The 19,590-nt window shown below is 41.3% G+C and overlaps 1 protein-coding gene across 1 annotated transcript in view; it reads left to right on the top strand.

Annotated features, from left to right (window-relative positions):
- LHFPL2 (LHFPL tetraspan subfamily member 2) overlaps positions 1 to 18,698 on the top strand; it is a 45,772-nt gene extending 27,074 nt beyond the window's left edge. The window contains exon 2 of the mRNA XM_044657708.1: positions 17,861 to 18,698. Coding sequence (XP_044513643.1) covers positions 17,861 to 18,117 — 257 coding nt within the window. The 3' untranslated portion in view covers positions 18,118 to 18,698. The remainder of the gene's footprint in view (positions 1 to 17,860) is intronic.
- Positions 18,699 to 19,590: the final 892 nt, after the last annotated feature.

The following is a 19,590-nucleotide window of genomic DNA, read 5'->3' as shown; positions in this document are numbered from 1 at the left end:
GACTCCCAGGGTGCATTCAGACTAGCACTGGATCATGTAGCTAGCTCATTAGAAGATGATCTTAGATTCCTTTGCATCATACTCCAACCAACTAAAATGACTAGCCAAGGGGCAGCTGGGTAGCTCAGTGGATTGAGAGTCAGGCCTAGAGACGGGAGGTCCTAGGTTCAAATCCGGCCTCAGACACTTCCCAGCTGTGTGACCCTGGGCAAGTCACTTGACCCCCATTGCCCACCCTTACCACTCTTCTACCTATGAGCCAATACACAGAAGTTAAGGGTTTTAAAAAAATAAAATAAAATGACTAGCCAGTCCCAACTTAATTGTGCATGCAATTGAATCCAAGTTTCTCACCTTCAGTTCATGTTTCGAATAGAGACTCAGCTAGATCACTAAATTTTTGCCTCTTCTAGGGAGAAAAATCTTGAGATAGAGAAGGTTTAGAGGGTGAGGGACATTTTTCATCAGGGGACAGGAAATCTCTTTACTGGACTCGGGTGACATTGCTGCCTCAAAGTCTAATTCAGGCAGTGCCATTAATAAGGTTTGTGATCTCCAGTAAGACACCTGGTGTTCCAGCTGGGAGAATCCGTGGCTCATCCAACATGGGGACATTGAGCTAAATGGCCTCAGCCCTCTTCTAGCTCTTTGTGGTCTGCAATCAGAGGATGGAAAGAGAAAGGTAAAAGGATATTTTTCTGCCCACAACTATACATATGATTTTTAGAACTCTGTCTTATACCTAAGTTTCTTATTGATTTCTCTCAGGTTTAGCATAGTATGTCAGAGAAAACTCAAATGTGAAATGGCCAAGAAATTGCTATCCAGGTTTTTGGGTCTTTAAAGCAAAAATTATCATCACCCTCTTATCTAGAGTGCCTAATTTAGGGCTGAACATTCATAGGCCCACAAATAGCTTATTATTTGAATGAATCATAGAACCAAAATCCAAACTAAGACTGATCTTGTTTTTGGTTATCTTTCACACAGTTATCTTTTTGTTATTATTACTTTTTTAAAACCCTTACCTTCCATCTTAGACTCAAAACCATGTTTGAGTTCCATGACAGAATAGCAGTAAAAGCTAGGTGTAGGGGTTAAGTGACTTACTCAGGATCACTAGGAAGTGTCAGAGGCCAGATTTGAACCCCATCTACTGATCTGCCTCCATTCATATTTTTATTTATTTATGTATTTGTTTATTGCCTTTTTAAAATTTAGAATACTTTTCCATGGTTACATGATTCATGATCCCCACCCCTACCCTGCTCTTTCTTCCCCCCTCCTGAAGCTGGCAAGCAGTCCCATTGGGTTATACATGTATCATTGTTCAAAACCTGTTTCTATGTTATTCATATTTGCAGTAGTGATCTTTTAACATTAAAACCCTAATCTTGTCATCCCTGTCAAACCATGTGATTGATCCTATGTTTTTCTAATGCATTTCTGCTCCCACAGTTCTTTCTCCGGATGAGGATAGTGTTCTTTCTCATAAGTCTCTCAGAACTATCCTGAATTGATGCTAGTAAAGAAGTCTGTTATATTCTATTGTGCCACAGTGTATCAGTCTCTGTGTACAGTGTTCTCCTGTTCTGCTCCTTTCATTCTGCATCAATTCCTGGAGGTCATTCCAGTTCACATGGAATTCCTCCAGTTCTTTATTCTCTTCAGCATAATAATAAATATTCCATCACCAACATATACCACAATTTATTGAGCCATTCCCCGATTCATGGACACCCCCTCATTTTCCAATTTTTCACTACCACAAAGGATGGGGCTATGAGTATTTTTGTACAAATCTTTTTCATTATTATCTCTTTGGGGCACAAACCCAGCAGTGGTATGGCTGGGTCAAAGGGTAGGCAGTCTTTTAAAGCCCTTTGGGCATAGTTCCAAATTGCCTTCCAGAGTGGTTGAACCAATTCACAACTCCACCAGCAATGCATTAGTGTCCCAATTTTGCCACATCCCCTCCAACATTTATCACTTTCCTTTGCTGCCATATTGGCCAATCTGTTGGGTGTAAGTCTCCATTAATTTATTAATTTTTATTTTCAGTTCCAATTCTCTCCTTTCTTCTGCCTCTCTTCCATCCATTAAGAAGGGAAGAAATACAATACTTGTATACGTGAAGTTATACAAAGTATATTTCCATAGTAGTCACATTGTAGAGGGGGGAAGCAAGAAAAATAAAATGGGAAAAAATGCTTCCATCTGCACCCATAGTTTATCAATTCTCCTTCTGGAGGTGGGATAGTGTTTTCTATCGTAGATCCTTTGGAATTGTCCTGGGATGTTGTATTGATCAGTGTAGCTAATCTTTCATAGTTGATTATCATTACAATATTAGTTATTGTGTATAATATTATCCAAATTCTGCTCACCTAACTTGGTATCAGTTCACATAAGTCTTCCCAGATTTTTCTGAAGCCATCCCCTTTGTCATTTCTTATAGCACAAGAGTATTCCATCAAAACCATACACCATGTCTTGTTCAACCATTCCTCAACTGATGGGCATCCTCTTAGTTTTGATTTCTTTGCCATCACAAAAAGAGTTGGTGTGTGTGTGTATGTGTATATATACACATACACACATACATGTATATATGTGTACATATAGCTCCTTTTCTCTTTTCTTTGATCTCTTTAGGGTACAGACTAGGTCAAAGGGTATACACAGTTTTATAGCTCTTTGGGCAAAGGTCCAGAATTGTTGGACCAGTTCATAGCTCTACTCCAAGTACATTAGTGTCCCTGCTTTCCCAAATCCCCTCCAACATTTGTCATTTTATTTTTCTGTCCTCTTAACCAGTTTTTGATGGGTGTGAGGTGGTACCTCAGAGTTGTTGAAATTTGATTTTGCTAATTATTAGTGACAGAAAATTTTTTCATATGACTAGACAGATTTGATTTCTTCTTCTTAAAACTGTCTATTCGTATCCTTTGACCATTTATCTTAGTTATTTTTCAGAGAGATTATATCTCACCTTTGCAAAAATGCTTGACCATCTTGATTACAGTTCATGAAAGGTAATTGTTGTGATGACTAGTGATAGAATCTTTCTATTTAATTTAATGAAACAAATGAGGATTTGTAATAGAAAGAGGCATCATGGTAATGGAAGATAGAACATGGTAAAAGACTCATGTTAAATCCCACCTCTGACACCTACTAGCTACCCATCCTCGGGCAATTACTTAAACTTTCAGGTCAGTTTATTCACCTTTAAAATGTGGATGGGGCAGCTAGGTGGAGCAATGGATAGGGCTTCAGGCCTGGAATCAGGAAGACTCACCTTCATGAGTTCAAATCTGTCCTCAGACAGATGCTAGATGTGTGATCTTGAGCAAGTTACCTAATCCCTATTTGCCTCAGTTTCCTCATCTGGAAAATGAACTAGAGAAGGAAATGACAAACCACTTTAGTAGCTTTGCCAAGGAAATCCCCAAAAGAGGTCATGAAGAGTCAAATATGACTGAAATAATTCCACAACAATGACCACCTTCTAACAATGGCAAGGGACAAAAGTTGAAGTTGTTAACTTGGGAAAGCTAGAAGTCAACCCCCATGCTGCCCTTAGCAATACCCTATACCTCCCCATCAAAAAGGGCTGTGAAAGGCCCTCTGGACCTCATCTAACTTAGACACAACTGTGGCTAATTGACTCATTGGTGGGCAGCAGACCAAGGAGTATGCAGTGTTCTTTTACTATGAGTTAACTCAGAGGCTGAACCAACATCCTTGTGACTTGCAGGAATGAAATCACCTACCTCCAAGTTAGTTGTCTTCAGAGAATGTTAAATATTGAGGGAATTAATTATGTTAAACATTCATTGCACAAAACTGCTATAGAGCTTGGGGAAATTATAGTGTGTTATACCAGAAAGACCCCCAGGACTGGAGGCCAGAAAGTCTGGACTCTACTAGTATCACTTCTAATATATCATATGACCATAAGTCCCTTAACCACTTTGGAGCTTAGTTTTCTCATCTGTACAATGGGAGAGTCCAAGTATAAATTCCTTTGTGAAGTCTTTTCTATCCTCCTAGCTCAATGCTTCTTCATCTGTAATCCATGAACTTAAATTTTATAATATTTTGATAACTCTATCTCAGTATACATCATGAATTTCTTTTTTAATCCTATATATTTTATTTCATACATTTAAAAACATTATTCTGAGAAGAAACCAAAAAACACTGTGCACAGTAACAGCAATTTTGTACAATGATCAACTATGATAGACTTTGCTACTGTCAGCAATGCAATGATCCAGGACAATTCTGAGAGTTGACAGAATGCTACCCACCTCCAGAGAAAGAACTGTTGGAGTCAGAATGCAGATCAAAGCATATTATTTTTTTACTTGTTTATTTGGGTTTATGTGTTGGGGTTTTGGTTTTATAAGATTACTCACCTTAATATATTGTTAGCTTCTTGCAGAGACCAGTTTCCTATTTAGATTTGGATTTCCCTTCTTTGGTCTATTCAATTGATCTACTTCTCAATTATGTAACTAGTATCAAGTGGTTTTGATGTCTGCTGCTTTATAATATAGTTGAAGGTCTAGAAGTACCCTTCTTCCTTTACATCATTTCCCTTGATATTCTAGATCTTTTGTTTTTATCTCTTTCCCTCTAGTGCCATGCAAGGACGTTGTCTGTCTTAAACACTTGACAAATTGTTGTCCAAGGAAAGAATAAATAAAGGGCCAATTTGGTACTAACATTTTATGATCTGATAAATTCCCCATCCATCTCCCATATTTAAAATGTTTATTTATCTTAACATGACTCTAAGACAGTAGACAGAAATATGACCTAAGAAAATAAATTTCTAGCAACTTAGTAGTCATAGAGTTGGAATGGTCTCCTTTTGCTCCTTGGATCTTTGCTCAGTGCCTAGGGCCATTGAATCCAAGAGGAGGAGGAGAAAGAGGAGTGGCCCCTTGATTCTGCTAGTGACTGAGCAGAAGCCATCTACTTAAGGGAGGACTGCCCAGTTTGGGACCCTGACACTCTGGGATGGGAAACACCAAAGGGCATTTGTGAATTGAGACCTAACAAAAGCCTCTGCTCTCTACCAATGGAGCCCATGGAATAATTATGCAGGAACAGAGTAGCAACTGAATTAAGAGCCAGAGTTGGAGTGAGAAGGTTAAATTCTGAAAAAAGAGATTCCAAAAGGGAGAAAAAAGTTACAGCTGAAGAGGGGGGATTTCAGTGTTCCATGTTGACCTGACCCACAGAGGGTTTTGCCCTCAGGCAGGGTTACAAGTGGGACAAGCTCCCTTTTATAGCATCTATCAAAGTGCATTTTGGCAGATCTAATCTTTGGCCTGTCCCATTGCTGTCACTTAGGGTCTATAACCAGTTTGCTCTAAATTCCATTTTTTTAACCTAGTTTCTTTCTCAAGGAATGCTGAGACAACTTAAAGAGTGAACCTTTTGTCATAAGGCAAACCCTCCTGGCTGCTGACAAAGGCCATTTTTGTTGAGAAGAGTGAGCTTTAGGGCATGATTCACATTTAGGGATTAAATTAAAAAAAAGAAGCTAGAACCATGATCTCAGGTTGATGATCAGCACTTCCCTCATCAGACTCATTTTGCCAAAATAAACTGCATAAAAGGCTAGCAGCCCTGAAATCATTTGTGCTTTCTTTCAACAGTGGTGGGGAGATTTCACTCCAGTTGCTGGCTGGCATTACTCCTTGATTCCTCTGTCCCAATTGGGGTAAATATTTGGTGAAGCCAAATGTTTTAGTGGAGACTGATGAGTACTGTGAAGGTCATCCATTCACAAGACACGCATTGATGAGGATGTAGCAAGGCAAATGCTCATTCATTTCCCCATGTGCAGGAGACAAATCTTATAAAAGAACAGCTGCAGAAATATGGAGTAAGGGGGGCAGCTGAGAGGCTCAGTAGATTGAGAGACCGGAAATCCTGGGTTCAAATCTGGCCTCGGATACTTCCTAGCTGTGTGACCCTGGGCAAGTCACTTTAACCCCCATTGCTCTTCTGCCTTGGAATCAATACACAGTTTTGATTCCAAGACAGAAGGTAAGGGTTAAAAAAAAAAAAGGAAAAGGAAAAAAAAGAAATGTGGAGTAAGCCTAGGATGAATGTGGAAAGAATTACTTGGATCTGATGAAAGCTGTAGGAGACTTGACTTAGTCATGAGTCATCTGTGTCGTAATGGACTGTAGAAAGACTTAGTCAGTTATGGCTTAACCTTTGGTGCTGGCCCAAACTCAGTTTTACCTCTGATGTGATTCAGTGTGTTCATTGGCCTGTAGGCTGAGATGACCAGGCTGGACTACAGGGAAGTCCCTAAGGCTACCTCAGTCTAAATTCTGAAGCACCAAGTCAATCTCAAGGGAAAGGAGTCTTATTGTATTTCCTTCCGATTGTCTTTCACTTCCTCAGGAAACCATTCATTTAAGTGAAAATCCATGTGCCGATATTTTTAGCACCAACCTGGAAATTATGAAAATGGAACTCTCATCTTTCTCCCAAAATCTTATTCCTCCTTCTGACTTCCTTAATTCTGCTAATGGCACTGCTTTTCTTCAAGTTAGCCAGGCATGAAATGCCATTCTTCCTCATTAAGCCTCTCCCTCTATCCCTGTCACTAATCCATCCTATCATATTGTCCTTAGATATCACCAACTGTACCCTGCCAAGCTTTAGTCTGCATGCTACTGAACATTAAATGGAGAAAATCATGCAACCATTTTGACTTGATCTACTACAAATTTATATTATATAAACCCAACAGGGCCCTTGCCACTACTATACAGTCTTTATCAGTTCACTGTCCCACCCTCTATAGTGGCTCTTCCAAACCTTCTCATCCCTCCTCAAACCTCCTATGACATCTCTTCCCCCTACACCCTTAGGTGAGAACTTTGCCTCATATTTCAGAAAAAACTGAGGTCCTTCACCATAAGCTCCTTCTTCTCTCCTCTTCATCTCATATCACTCAGATGATTTCTGCCATTATCTCCTCCCACAAAACAGTGACCTTATTCCTTAATAAGGCCCACCTTTCTTCCTAAACAAGTGATCCCATTCCATCCCATCTCCTCCAACAGGTTTTCCCTCTGTCATCCCTACTCTTCCATTTAATCTTTAATTTCTTCCCACTTATTGGCTCCTTCCCTGTTGCCTACAAACATGCCATGGGTCTACAGTCATCAAAAAAAACCTTCACTTGATTCATCCATCCCTGCTAAGTCTTGTCCTATATTGCTCTTTTTTTTTTAAACCCTTGTTTTCCTTCTTACTATGTATTGGTTCTAAGTCAGAAGAGCAATATGGGCTAGGCAATATGGGTTACGTGTCTTGCCCAATGGTCACAATTAAGCGGTGTCTGAGGTCAGATTGAACCCAGGAGCTCCCATTTCTAGGCTTGGCTCTCAATCCATTGAGCCACCCAAATACTCCTCCTATATCTCTTGTCTTTAGGGGGCAAACTCCTCGAAAAGGCTGTCTACATCAGTTGCCTCTACAACTTCCAAACTCACCATTCCCCTAAAGCTGCTCTTTCCAAAGTTATTAATGATCTCTTAAACACCAGGTCTAATGGCCTTTCCTCAGTCTTCAGTCTCTTTTGATAATGTTTATTCCCCCTCTTTTTGATACTCTCTTCTCTCTAGGTTTTTGGAACACTGTACTCTCCTTCTGCCTCTCTAACCTTTTCTCTCTTTTGCTGAATCTCAGATTGTGCCTTCTAATCTTAGGTGTGTGATAATGATATTAAATCTACCTTGCCCATTCTCAAATCTAATCACCAAAAGTGTAAACAACTCCACTTAACTCACAAGTTGGGAAGTCTGTGACCCACGTGTGCTAGAGTGAGTGATGAATCAGAATTTACTGACTGCCTCCTGGGCTGACCTAAGAAAAGCATCTGTTGTGGTTGGACACGTAAACTAAGAGGAAGGCACAGGAAGTGACGCAAAAGAAGCCCCTTTAAAAGAGAGTTCAGTGAGTTCAGTGTGGTTTCTTCTTGTTTGTGGCTTGGATTTGGAGGAGCTCTAGAGCTGGAACCCTGAGACTTTGGTGAGACTGTTCTTAAATATTTCCTTTGGAATTCCATGTGGTGAGTGTAAAGACTGAATCTTCCTGAATTTCTTTTAAGGAACTTCCCTTCCAATAGAGACTCTGTGACTGAAGCTTTTACTTCATTTGACTCCAGGGCCCTCTGGGCCTCCGGCCCTCTGACTTTCTGGCCTTGGGCTCAAGGCTGAACCTCCCTCAGCTGAGGGCTAATTAGATCTGCCTGGGTCAAACTAGGGGATCAGAGCAAATTACCTAGTGTGTTAGATTACTTATCTGATCTTATCCTCTCTCTCATTTCCTTATTTCCTTTTCCTCTTCTTCTCCACATTTGCAAATAAACTTCCATAAAAGTCATTTGGACTTGAGGTTATTCTTTAATTGGGGATTGATAATTATTCAATTCCCTGGTGACCAAACCCTTCAATATTCACCCAATCAAAACCCCCTTTTTCCCCTTACAGGTATCCCTCAGGGTTCTGTCTTGGGTCCTCTTCTCTTCTCTCTCCATATTGCTTTACTTGGTGATCTGATCAGCTCTTAACAGATTTCAATGAGTGACTAATCTACATTTAGAATATATCTCACAGTCAGTCCCTTCCTTTTCATCTCACTGACACCTCATCACTACACCTCTCTATGGTAAAAACTTCTGAACCAATCTACCTGCCTTTGGCTACTTTCTGCTTCAATCTGTTCTTCACACAGCCAACCAATTAATCCTTTCTAATTTTCAGATTTTATCCTATTACTCCATTGCTAATGGCTTCAGTGGGGCAGCTAAGTGGTGCAATGGATAACCTGACCTCAGATACTTACCAGCTGTGTGAGCCTGGGCAAGTCACTTGACCCCTGCTTGTTTCAGTTCCACATATGGAAAATGAGCTAGAGAAGGAAATGGCCAACCACTCCAGTATCTTTGCTAAGAAAACCCCCAATGTGGTCATGAAGAGTCATACAAGGCTGAAGTGACTGAACAACAGTGGCTTCTCACTACCTACTAAGATTCTATAACTGAAAGTCCTCAGCAATCTGATTTCCACCCACGTTTCCAACCTTCACTAACAGTACCACCTTCACATCCTGAATGCTCCAACAAAACTAGCCTATTTGCTATCCTAGAATCATATTCCTCAGTTTTCTAGCACTGTGCCTTTGCCTTTCATTATCCCCAGATTCCATCCTCCTCCTCCATCTCCATATGCTGTTGGTGAAATATGATTCATCTTGCAAATCTCCACTCAAGCACTACTTCCCCTGTAAAGCCTTCCCTGAACCTCCCAGCTAAAAGAGCTCCCATTCCTGAAGTTATAGCACATTGTGAATAAAAGTGTAGCTAGTATTTACATAGCATGTTAAGGTTTGCCAAATGCTTTCAAAATATTATCCTACTTAGTTCCTTACAACAAGCCTCGAAATAGATGATATTTTTATCTCCATTTTACAAATAAGGAAACTGAGGCATAAAAGATGAGGTTACTTGCCCAGGGTCACAGAACTAGTGTTTTTGACCTTCCTTACCCAATGGACTCTGCACTTATTTGTATACAGGATAGTGATAGTGTTCTAGAACCAACATAGAAAATGGCCATGGAATTTAGAACCTTAGATACAATATTGTCCAAAACCTAGTCATTTTATAGACAAGGGAACTGAAGTGCTGGTGAGAGGTCTTGCCCAAAGTCACATCCAAGGTCCATGCAGACAACACCAGATCCTTCCTCAGGTCTCTTAGTCCAGTGCTCTCTAATTTACTATACTCACTGCTTCTACATTTGCCATATCCATATGGAGCTTACATCGAAAATACGTTTGAATGGCAGGAATTGCTCCTCAAAACTGGGGATTCCAAGAACAAAACTGGAGAAGGGGGAAAATCCATCCCAACAAGGGTATTGATCTCCCCTTTGCCTCTTCTCATTCTTCCATCCCAAAGAAGCAAGTCTTTGTCATCCAGAGGTGACTTAGCACATATTATCAGTTTCACAAGGTTTTCAACACAGCTGCAAAAAAATCATCCAGAGCCGAACTGCTCATTCCAGCCAAAAGATCGAATAGCAAAAGAAGTTGAAACTGGCCACAAAACTGCCGCACCCATCAACTGCCCAGGAACAGAGGATAATACCAGTTGACTATGTATTACTAGTTCTGAAATCTGAACCCTTTCTTCCTGTTCCCACATATATAATTCTTTCTAAAACTGGACCACAGGATTTTTAGAGCCAGAAAGGGGCTACAAAATCATCTAGTCCAACCCCTAGATTTTATAGAGGAGAAAACCAAGGAAGATCAAAGTGATTCAATGCCTTAGGTGACACAGATAAAGGCACACAGGGAATTGGTAGCAAAGCCATCAATATTAGAACCCAGATTCTCCCATTCCAAATCCAGCACTCTTTCCAGAGTTCCTCAGTTGGAAAATAGCCCTTGTCAAGAGATTTGGATTTCTAAGTTAAAATTCAATAACAACAACAACAACAACAACAAGTTGTGGGGAAATTTAGGTGATATAAAAACAGACAAAGGCAGCTAAATGGCATAGTGGAAAGAGACTCATCTTCATGAGTTTCAATTCAGCCTCAGATATTTAGTAAATGTGTGTCTCTGGGTAAGTCACTTAACCCTGTTTGCCTCAGTTTCCTCATCTGGAAAATGATCTGGAAAAAGAAATGGCAAACCCTACTCCAGTATCTTTGTCGAGAATACCCCAAATGGAGTCACAAAGAGTTAAACACAACTAAAACAACTGAACAACATAAAAAATAAACAATAATATTTTATTTTTAAATTATTATAATTTATTATTTTTTAAAACAAGTAATTTTTAAAATCCAATTCTAACTAAGAGAATAAATTATTTTATGCTACCTCTTCCTACCTGTAAGCTGGGAGATGTACATTACTTTTATGAAAATATTGTAACTAATTTTTTGTTTGTAATGTTTGTGAAAGCCATCTTCCCACTATTTGATCAGGAATTTAAAAGACTGTTAGAGAGCTTTCAGAAAAACGGTCTCAGTGTGATGGGTAGAAGATAGGTGTACTGTCTGAGGTCCCACCAGAGTTTTAAACTCTTCCCTTCTCTCTTAGAATCAATACTAAAACAGAAGAGTTTAAGGGCTAGGCAATGGGGGGGTTAAGTGACTTTCTCACAGTCACACAGCTAGAAAATATCTAAGGTCACATTTGAACCCAGGACTTCCTGTCTCTAGGCCTGGCTCTCTATCTACTGAGCCACCCAGCTGCCCCTGCAGCCAGCTGCTTCTGACCAAAAGCAGTGGGGGAGAGTTTGGGGACTGGCTTCCAAGGTCAGACCAAACAGATGTTTCCCAACATTGGAAAAATACATGTGGGTCCTGCCTACTGGAAACTACAGGAATTTATTTCAATGAAAATCAAGACTGTTTCAGAATCACTCACATACCAGTTTCCCTGCTGAGAAGGTTGCCTGAGTCCCTGAACTTTGCAGTAAATCCCTGCCTGCCTTGGGAAAGGGGGAAAAAACCCACTTGGCTAGAAAACAAAGTCAGATGTTCCACTGGGAAGGTGCAAAGTGTTTCCTTGAAAAGCTCTGAGCTCAGCTAGAGGTTAATATTTTGTTAGAAGTTTGGTGCTTTCTTGGTCTGGCTCTGCTATTTACTTATAGGTGACCTTGGCCCGTCAACAGACAGTAAGTGTGTACTGTATGCCAAGCCCAGTGCGTAGCTGGGAGATACAAAGAACAGCCAAAGTCCCTGCCCTCAAGGAAGGGAGAGTCAGCATTGTTGCTGCCATGGGCATTGTTTTCCTTCTTTGCAACATGAGGGTCTTGGCCTGGATCTTGGACCCCTTGCAAGCTCTTCTTGACCTCTTAGCATCCTGTGACTGACAATTCTGGCCAAGTACCTTCAAGGGTTGACCCAGGCCAGTACGTGCCAGCCCACTGTGGTTCCTAGAAGCAAGAACAGTTCTATGTGGTTCCTAGAAGCAAGAACTGTTCTAGCTTCCCAGCCAAGGATTCGGTGGACAGTGGTCATTGGTGAAACGGAAGGCTGCTTCCTTCCACCAAAATAGCCTAGCCTGTGCAGGCCTCTAGAGAAGGCATTCTGGCTGTTTGCACAGGCGGCTTGCCCAGGGTGCTTTGGACCTCTTGGCTTTCCATTCAGAGCTGCAGTTGTAGAACTGGCGTGGTTTTTTGTTTGGTTTAGGGGTTTTTTTAAACTCTCATATGCACTCCCTTGTAGACTCATGAAAACCCAGGCTGAAGCTTTAAACAGGCTTATAGATACCGATCCATAAGAGAAATCTATCTTCCTTTAGCAAGAATTGAGGTCGGCGATGGATAGAAAATTGGACCTGGAGTCAGGAAGATCTGAGTTCAAGTCTGGCCTCAGATGTTTTCTAGCTACATTACCCTGGACAAGTCCCCTAACCCTGCTGGCCTCGGTGTCCTCCTTTAGAAAGTGAGCTGGAGGAGGAAATGTAAACCATTCTACTGTCTTTTGCCAAGAAAACCCCAAATGGAAGCCCCAAGAGTCAGGCATGGCTGAAATGACTGACCACCATAAGCTTTGCCTCAATTTTAAGTAGACTGGAGATGACTTGAATCCTGGGATCCTGGCGCAGTGCCTTTTATGTGCCATCAGAGTAGAAGCCAACTAAACCATTGGTAAAGACCTCTTGGAGTGGGAGGAGAATAGGCTGGGCAATAAAGTCCTTATTGGCTCCATTCATATTCAGAAGTTACAGGGTCCAGCCCTGAGAAAAGAGCTGAGCTGACGTTGCCCTTGAAACAGGGCTGAGTAATTGTATCTCCTGCCACCCTCTTGAGACTGGCACAGGCACAAGGAGGGCTGTTGCTTCGTGCCTGTTCTCCTGACAAATATTAAAACCCATCCATCTTGTTTGCTGGGTTTGTTTAAACAATGTGAGGCAAATTAAGTGTGGAATTAATATTTAAACAGAGCCACTGCTCACACTTAAAGACACAGCAGCATTCAGTCTTTTGGAAGGAGACAAAAATCAGGGATGAAGAGCCAGCTTCAAGCTGGCCTGAGGCTTGTGCAAGGTCAAGGATTCCTCGAGGGCTGCATGTAGATACCTGAGCTGAGAGCATTCCCTAGAATGCAGCTTCATGAAAGGCACTCATTTCAGCCATACCTGACTCTTTGTGCCCCCATTTGGGGTTTTCTTGGCAAAGATACTCAGACAAAGCTTTGAGGCTTGCTTCCTCTCCTCCTCTCCCGCCCACTACCTACCTCTCATCTATTTAGGGGCAGCAAGGGCTACTCGGTTCATATATTTACATGGAGATGTGAAGAGAATTCAACGGGTTTGTCCACGGCTTCATCCATCAGGCTGCTGGCCTTCTAAAGAATATTCTGACGAATGAATGTTAATGAGATTTGATCATGTTCCATCATTTTGATGGTTTGCAGTCTGGTCTCAGTCTACACTCAGGATAGTTTTTATTTTACCCACAAGTGCTTCTGTCCTTGGACTTGACCTTGGGGAGACACCCCAGATTCTTGGGAGCTTCAGAGAGATGCTTTGGCTATCTGCACAGACCAAACCAAGACCTCCTTGATACTTTGGGGTAGAAGGAGAGAATCATCTAGAAGCCCAAGGGAACTGGAAGAGATTGGAATGCTGGAGCAAGCTGCTAGTAATGAATAACAATCGGGTTTTCCAAGATGAAGCTTAGGAACTGTCTATTAATTCCCAGTCTTTCATTTCCAGCAGTCTTACAGCCAGTTATTTCTCTGCCAGATGGCACGTGTTTTCATGCCTTCCCTGCTCATCTCTACCTTTCCATGCCGTTAGCCATTTCCTGAGTCCTCTTGTTCTCCACCAGCTTATGATCTTTAAGATTATACTCATGCCCCCTTGTCAAGGGAAAACACATCCAAGTAAGTCCTTCTTCTTACATTAGATTAATTCTTTCATTCCAACCTTGACCAAATTTATTTTCTGTATGATGAAAATTTAATGTAGGAGTCATAAGACTAAGGCTTTGTTAGAAAGTAGTAAGCACCCGAGTTCTGCTTATCATGAGCAGATCTTGATTTTTTTAAAAAGGCAGCTGGTAGCACAGTGAATATTGGGTCTGGAATCAAGATCTGAGTCCAGATCTCGCCTCTGACATTATGACCCAAGGCATCACTTAACTTCTGTGTGACCCAATTTTCTCAACTATAAAATAGCACCTATCAGAATGTTATTGTGAGGATCAGAGATATTTGTATAAAGTGTCTGGCACATAGTAGGAGCCATATAAATAAATGCTGTTTTTCCTTTCCTTTCCCCCACCTAAAAAAATGCTTCTCAGCTGAAAGCTAGGATTTGTACTATATCTTTGAACCTGCCAGAAAAAAAAAATAGTTGCTCAGTAATGATTTGGTTTATACAATGAACTGTCAAACTGATGACTAGAAGAGATGAGTGTTTAGTCTGCTGTCATGGCTGGTAGGCTCAGCAGGAGAGAAATTCTGTTTCTCTCTTATCTTTCTAACACAAAGTCATACTTTATGCTTTCTTCAGTATAGGCATCCAGAGAAGGGAGCAGCACAACATGAAGTTTGCAATTATTTTTTTTATTGTGTAGGCAAATAATAACAAAATCTGTCTGAAAACTGGCCTGTAGTTTTACCAAATGTCCCTGCAGAAGTGGCATGTTATTGACTTATTGTTATTGAGGCAGAGAGATTCTAAGGGGATGGAATCTAGTGACCTCACCCTGCTGAGAGCCTCAGTTTCCTCATCCATAATATGGAGTGAATAACATTTGCACCAGCAGCCTCACAAGATCATTGTGAACAAAATCCTTTATCAATTACATGTAATAATATATTTCCCTGAAGTTATACGATCTATATTGTCTCCCTCTCCTCCCTTACCTTCCCCATTCCAGTGCTGGCAGGTGATTCAATCTGGGTTATACAAGGCATCATATATCATACATATCATGCAAAACATATTTCCATACTGATCATTTTTGTGAGTGAATAATCTTATAAAACCAAAATCCCAAAACATAAACCCAAATAAACTAATATGAAGAATTATATACTTTGATCTGCATTCTAACAGTTCTTTCTCTGGAGCTGGATAGCATTCTTTTTATTAAGTCCCTCAGAATTGTTCTGGATCATTTTATTGTATTGCTGTTAGTAGCAAAGTCTCTCACATTTGATCATTCCACAATTTTGCAGTTACTGTGTACAGTGTTCTCCTGGTTCTGTTTAGTTCACTCTGCATCAGTTCATGTGGGTCTTTCCAGGTTTTTCTGAAATCATCATGTTTATTTCTTATAGCACAATAATATTCCATCACTATCATATACCACAGTTTGTTTAGTCATCCCCCAATTGATGAAGATCCCTTCAATTTGCAATTCTTTGCAGCACCACCAAAAAAAAAACAACAAAAAAACAAAAAACTTTGTGCAAGTAGGTCCTTTCCCCTTAACAAAGTCCTCTGTAAACCTGAGGTTATACATTTCTATCCCAAAGAGACCTTAGAGGCTGTCTAATCCAACCCCTTCACTTTACAGATGAGAAGACTTTTGTTCAAAGAGGCAAATGACTTGCCCAGAATCCCCAGCCAATAAGTCGTTAGCATGGTGTTGATAGTACCAGACTTGGAGAGTTAGAAAGATCTGGATTCAAATTCTCCCTCAAATAATCGCTAGCTGTGTGACTCTGGGCAAGTCACTTAACTTTTCTGTGCCTCATTTTCATAAGCTGGAAAAGTAATTGGATGAAATAGCCTCTAGTTCTCATCCAGATCTAAATACAATAAAATCTCCCTGGTTCCCACCTTCTAGAGGAGATCTACCCCAACCCCTATTTATTCTAGGGTCTTCCCTCTGTTAAGTATTTCTTCTTTATCTTGTATATAACTTGCGCTCTCTCTCTCTCTCTCTCTCTCTCTCTCTCTCTCTCTCTCTCTCATAGTAAAGTGACTTGCTCAGGGTCATATAGCTAGTGAGGCTGGATTTGAACTCATGAAGATGTCTTTTTGACTCCAAGCCCAACATCCTAAGCATTATATTGTGTATTTGGAATCTGAACCTTAAAACTACAATTCCCAGCACCCCTCTCTCTTTTTCACATTAGGTGCTGACATGGGCAGGATATAAATTTTGTGTAGCCCAGCTTCTTGCTCTCTCTTCTTGTGATCACAGGCAGCTGTGGATATGGGCTTCTTGAGAGCCAGAAGAACTTACTCACATGGGTTTGCTTTTGTTAGATAATTAGGTTTTTATACTTCTATTTCCTTTTTATTCCTTCTCCTTCAAGTGATTATTAATAAACTTTATAAAATTAATACTTGGAGTGTTGGACATTAATTTAAATCCTACAGTATCTACATAGAAGATGCTTAATAAATGTTTATTGAATGAATTTTTTATCCCAAGATGTCAGGCAAATGTCCCCCAACAAATTCTGAACCTCAGGCTTTTTGACTTCAAGTACTATACCGTGCTACACAAATGGAATCCAGTAAGCCTTTCTCTTTTGTTTGGGTAATAATTAGTAGTGATTATTTCCCAAATAATTAGTTTGGTTTTTTATTATTATATTATAAAATAACATAATATAATGATATTATATTATCTTTATTATTATGTTATATTACATAATATTACATTACATTACATTACTATATTATATTATATTATATATTACATTACATTACATTATATTATATTATATTATTTCCCAAATAATTGGTGTGCCGCATGCTGGTAAAATGACCATCACAGATCCCCTGAAGTTATAAGGTGATCTTCAAGAGAATCTTTTCAGCTTCCAACTTCTTGTAGCATGTTTTCTTTTTGCCATTCTTTAAATAAAAACCCTTCCCTTCTATCTTAGAATCAATACTGTGTATTGGCTCCCAAGAAGAAGAGCAGCAAGGGGTAGGCAATGGGGGTTAAGTGACTTGCCCAGGTTCAGAGATTAGGAAGTGTCTGAGGCCACATTTGAAACATCTATAGGCCTGGATCTTAATCCACTGAGCCACCCAGCTGATCCCCATTAGTGTGCTTCCTAAAGGAGAGCCCCTCCATCCATAGGATTGGATCCCAGAGTGACTCTTCATCCAAAAGGAGGTAGGGTAGCCAAACAGCTTTCTGCTCATCATGGAAGGGAATTGGTCTGAGCCAGTGATGGGCAAACTTTTTAAAGAGAGGGCCAAAGAAAAGGAAATGCTCATCTTTCAGTCTGTTTCTAAGGCCACTCTTTCAAAGTTTCATTGTACTGTATCCTACTCATTGTATTTGTCAGATTAGGAATAATGTCCCCTAGGGTTGGATAGAACATTTCAGGGGGCCGCATCTGGCCTGTGGGCTGTAGGTTGCCCATCACTGGTCTAAGCCATACCATGCAGGGCTCTGGGAGCTGCTCAAAACCAACTGATCCATTAGAGTCTGAGGCTCCCACTGTACACTGCAGAAAAGACACCATCCATCATAGTATGCTTACTATGGTTCTCCTGAATAGGCGGGTGCCATTGTTGTTAGGTTTCTTCTTTTTTCTTACTTTTTTTTTAAAAACCCTTAATTTCTGTGAATTGGCTCCTTGGTGGAAGGAAGAGTGGTAAGGGTGGGCAATGAGGGTCAAGTGACTTGCCCAGGGTCACACAGCTGGGAAGTGTCTGAGGTCACATTTGAACCTAGGACCTCCCATCTCTGGGCCTGGCTCTCAATCCACTGAGCTACCCAGTTGCCCCTGTTGTTAGGTTTCTCTGAGGCTTCTAGCCACTGTCCGCACCTCATCTGTTCCTTGTTGTTTTTTCCTTCCTGTAGGTCTGTTCCTTATCCTAGGATTGATACTCTACCCTGCTGGTTGGGGTTCCCAGAAGGCAATAAACTACTGTGGACATTACGCTTCTGCCTACAAACTAGGAGAGTGCTCCCTCGGCTGGGCCTTCTACACAGCCATCGGAGGAACGGTCCTGACGTTCATCTGTGCCGTCTTCTCAGCACAAGCCGAGATCGCCACATCCAGTGACAAAGTACAAGAAGAGATCGAGGAAGGGAAAAACCTGATCTGCCTCCTTTAATATGCGAAAGCGGGAAAGACAGAGAGAGAGAGAGCAAGAGCGTGAGAGATCAGAGCCTGTTCTTCCCTTATTAACTTTGGAAAAAGGATCCACTTTCCTGTTTTCACCGCTTGTGACCGCCCAGGGGTCATCAGGGGCCTGTTTCTACTGAAGTCCTCGTTCATGCTTCCCAGGCCTCTGAGGAAGGAACAGGAAGAAACAGCCCATCTCAGAGAAGCTGGACACCGGCCGCCACTGGGGCGAGGTTGGGGAGGGAGTTTGGAAGCGTGTAAATAGCAATATAAACCATGTCCAATAGCTGACAAATGCTGTCATTGTTAGATCGCATCTTTCCCAGGGTTAAGTAATGAAGCCGGCAATTCTGATTCTGGACAGGATGAGACAGGAAACTAAGTTGGGAGTATCCAACGGGCTCCTCTCTTGGTTTTGAGACCTTCTTCTGCCACAAGTTTAGGACCCCGCTACAAAGAATATTCATCAGAATGAGTTTGGGGGGTTGTTGTCTAACCTGACTCCAACTTTGTAGCCTGTTATCAAATGCATTGCTGGGCGAAAATAAAGCTACACTCCTTCCCCGCAGGGGAAAACCATGGATGTTGAAGGGGAAGCAGAATATTGTTCCTGGGTCAGGGTATTCACCCTCCGTGGGTACCATGCAGAGAGATTGAGGGTGCTATTGCCCTTGGGGTTGCAGCCCTTTGGAAGCTCCTCCCTGTGAAAATTCCTCAAGATGAGGTGCCATCTTGGTTTAGCTGGACCTAAAGTCCATCTGGGATTGTAGAAATTGGGTAAAGATTAAGTCTTACAACCCAGTGGTAATGAAGTTGACACCCTTGATCTTTTCACTGTGGGCCACTCACTCCACTGACCTATGTCACTATTCTTCACACTCCAAGCTATAATATTAGTGAGCATCTGGGGCCCAAATAAGATCACATCCCCAAGCCCCAAGTGTCCAGACTCTTCTTGGTCAGATGCCTTTCTGGACCTGGCAAGGCTGGTCCTTGACCAACAAACACAAAGTCCGTCACCAGGCCCGTACCCGAAGTCTTTCCAGCTTTGTAGGGCTTGCCAAAAGTCTCGTGGCTTGACTTTGGAGAAAGAACAAGGTCACCTCTGCTCTTAGAAGAAGTGTCAGAGTAGGATTTAAGAGGTGGCTAGCTTTGCAATTTGAGAGAAATGCTTTTTCTTTCCTGAATATAGTCAAACAGACTAGCCTGGCTGGGCCAGCAAGTCCTGAGATTGTCCCAGTTTCCAGTTCAAATGCAGATCATGTGTTTTTCTCCTGGTGTCAGGACTTGGCTTTGACTGCTAAAGGGAAGCTCATTCCCTTTCCTCATTCCAGAGACTGATGTCCCAAGGCCAACTGTGGCCCATTCAGATGCTTAACTAAGAAGCCCTGCCAAATTCTCAGCATTTGTGGGGAGACGCTTTTCCCACTGTTTGTTCACCACGTTGCCGTCAGCTGTATTT

The sequence above is a fragment of the Gracilinanus agilis genome, chromosome 1, assembly GCF_016433145.1.
Source record: "Gracilinanus agilis isolate LMUSP501 chromosome 1, AgileGrace, whole genome shotgun sequence".
Lineage (NCBI taxonomy): Eukaryota > Metazoa > Chordata > Mammalia > Didelphimorphia > Didelphidae > Gracilinanus > Gracilinanus agilis.
The sequence above is the reverse complement of the archived record's forward strand: the minus strand, read 5'-3'. Positions and strand labels throughout refer to the sequence as shown.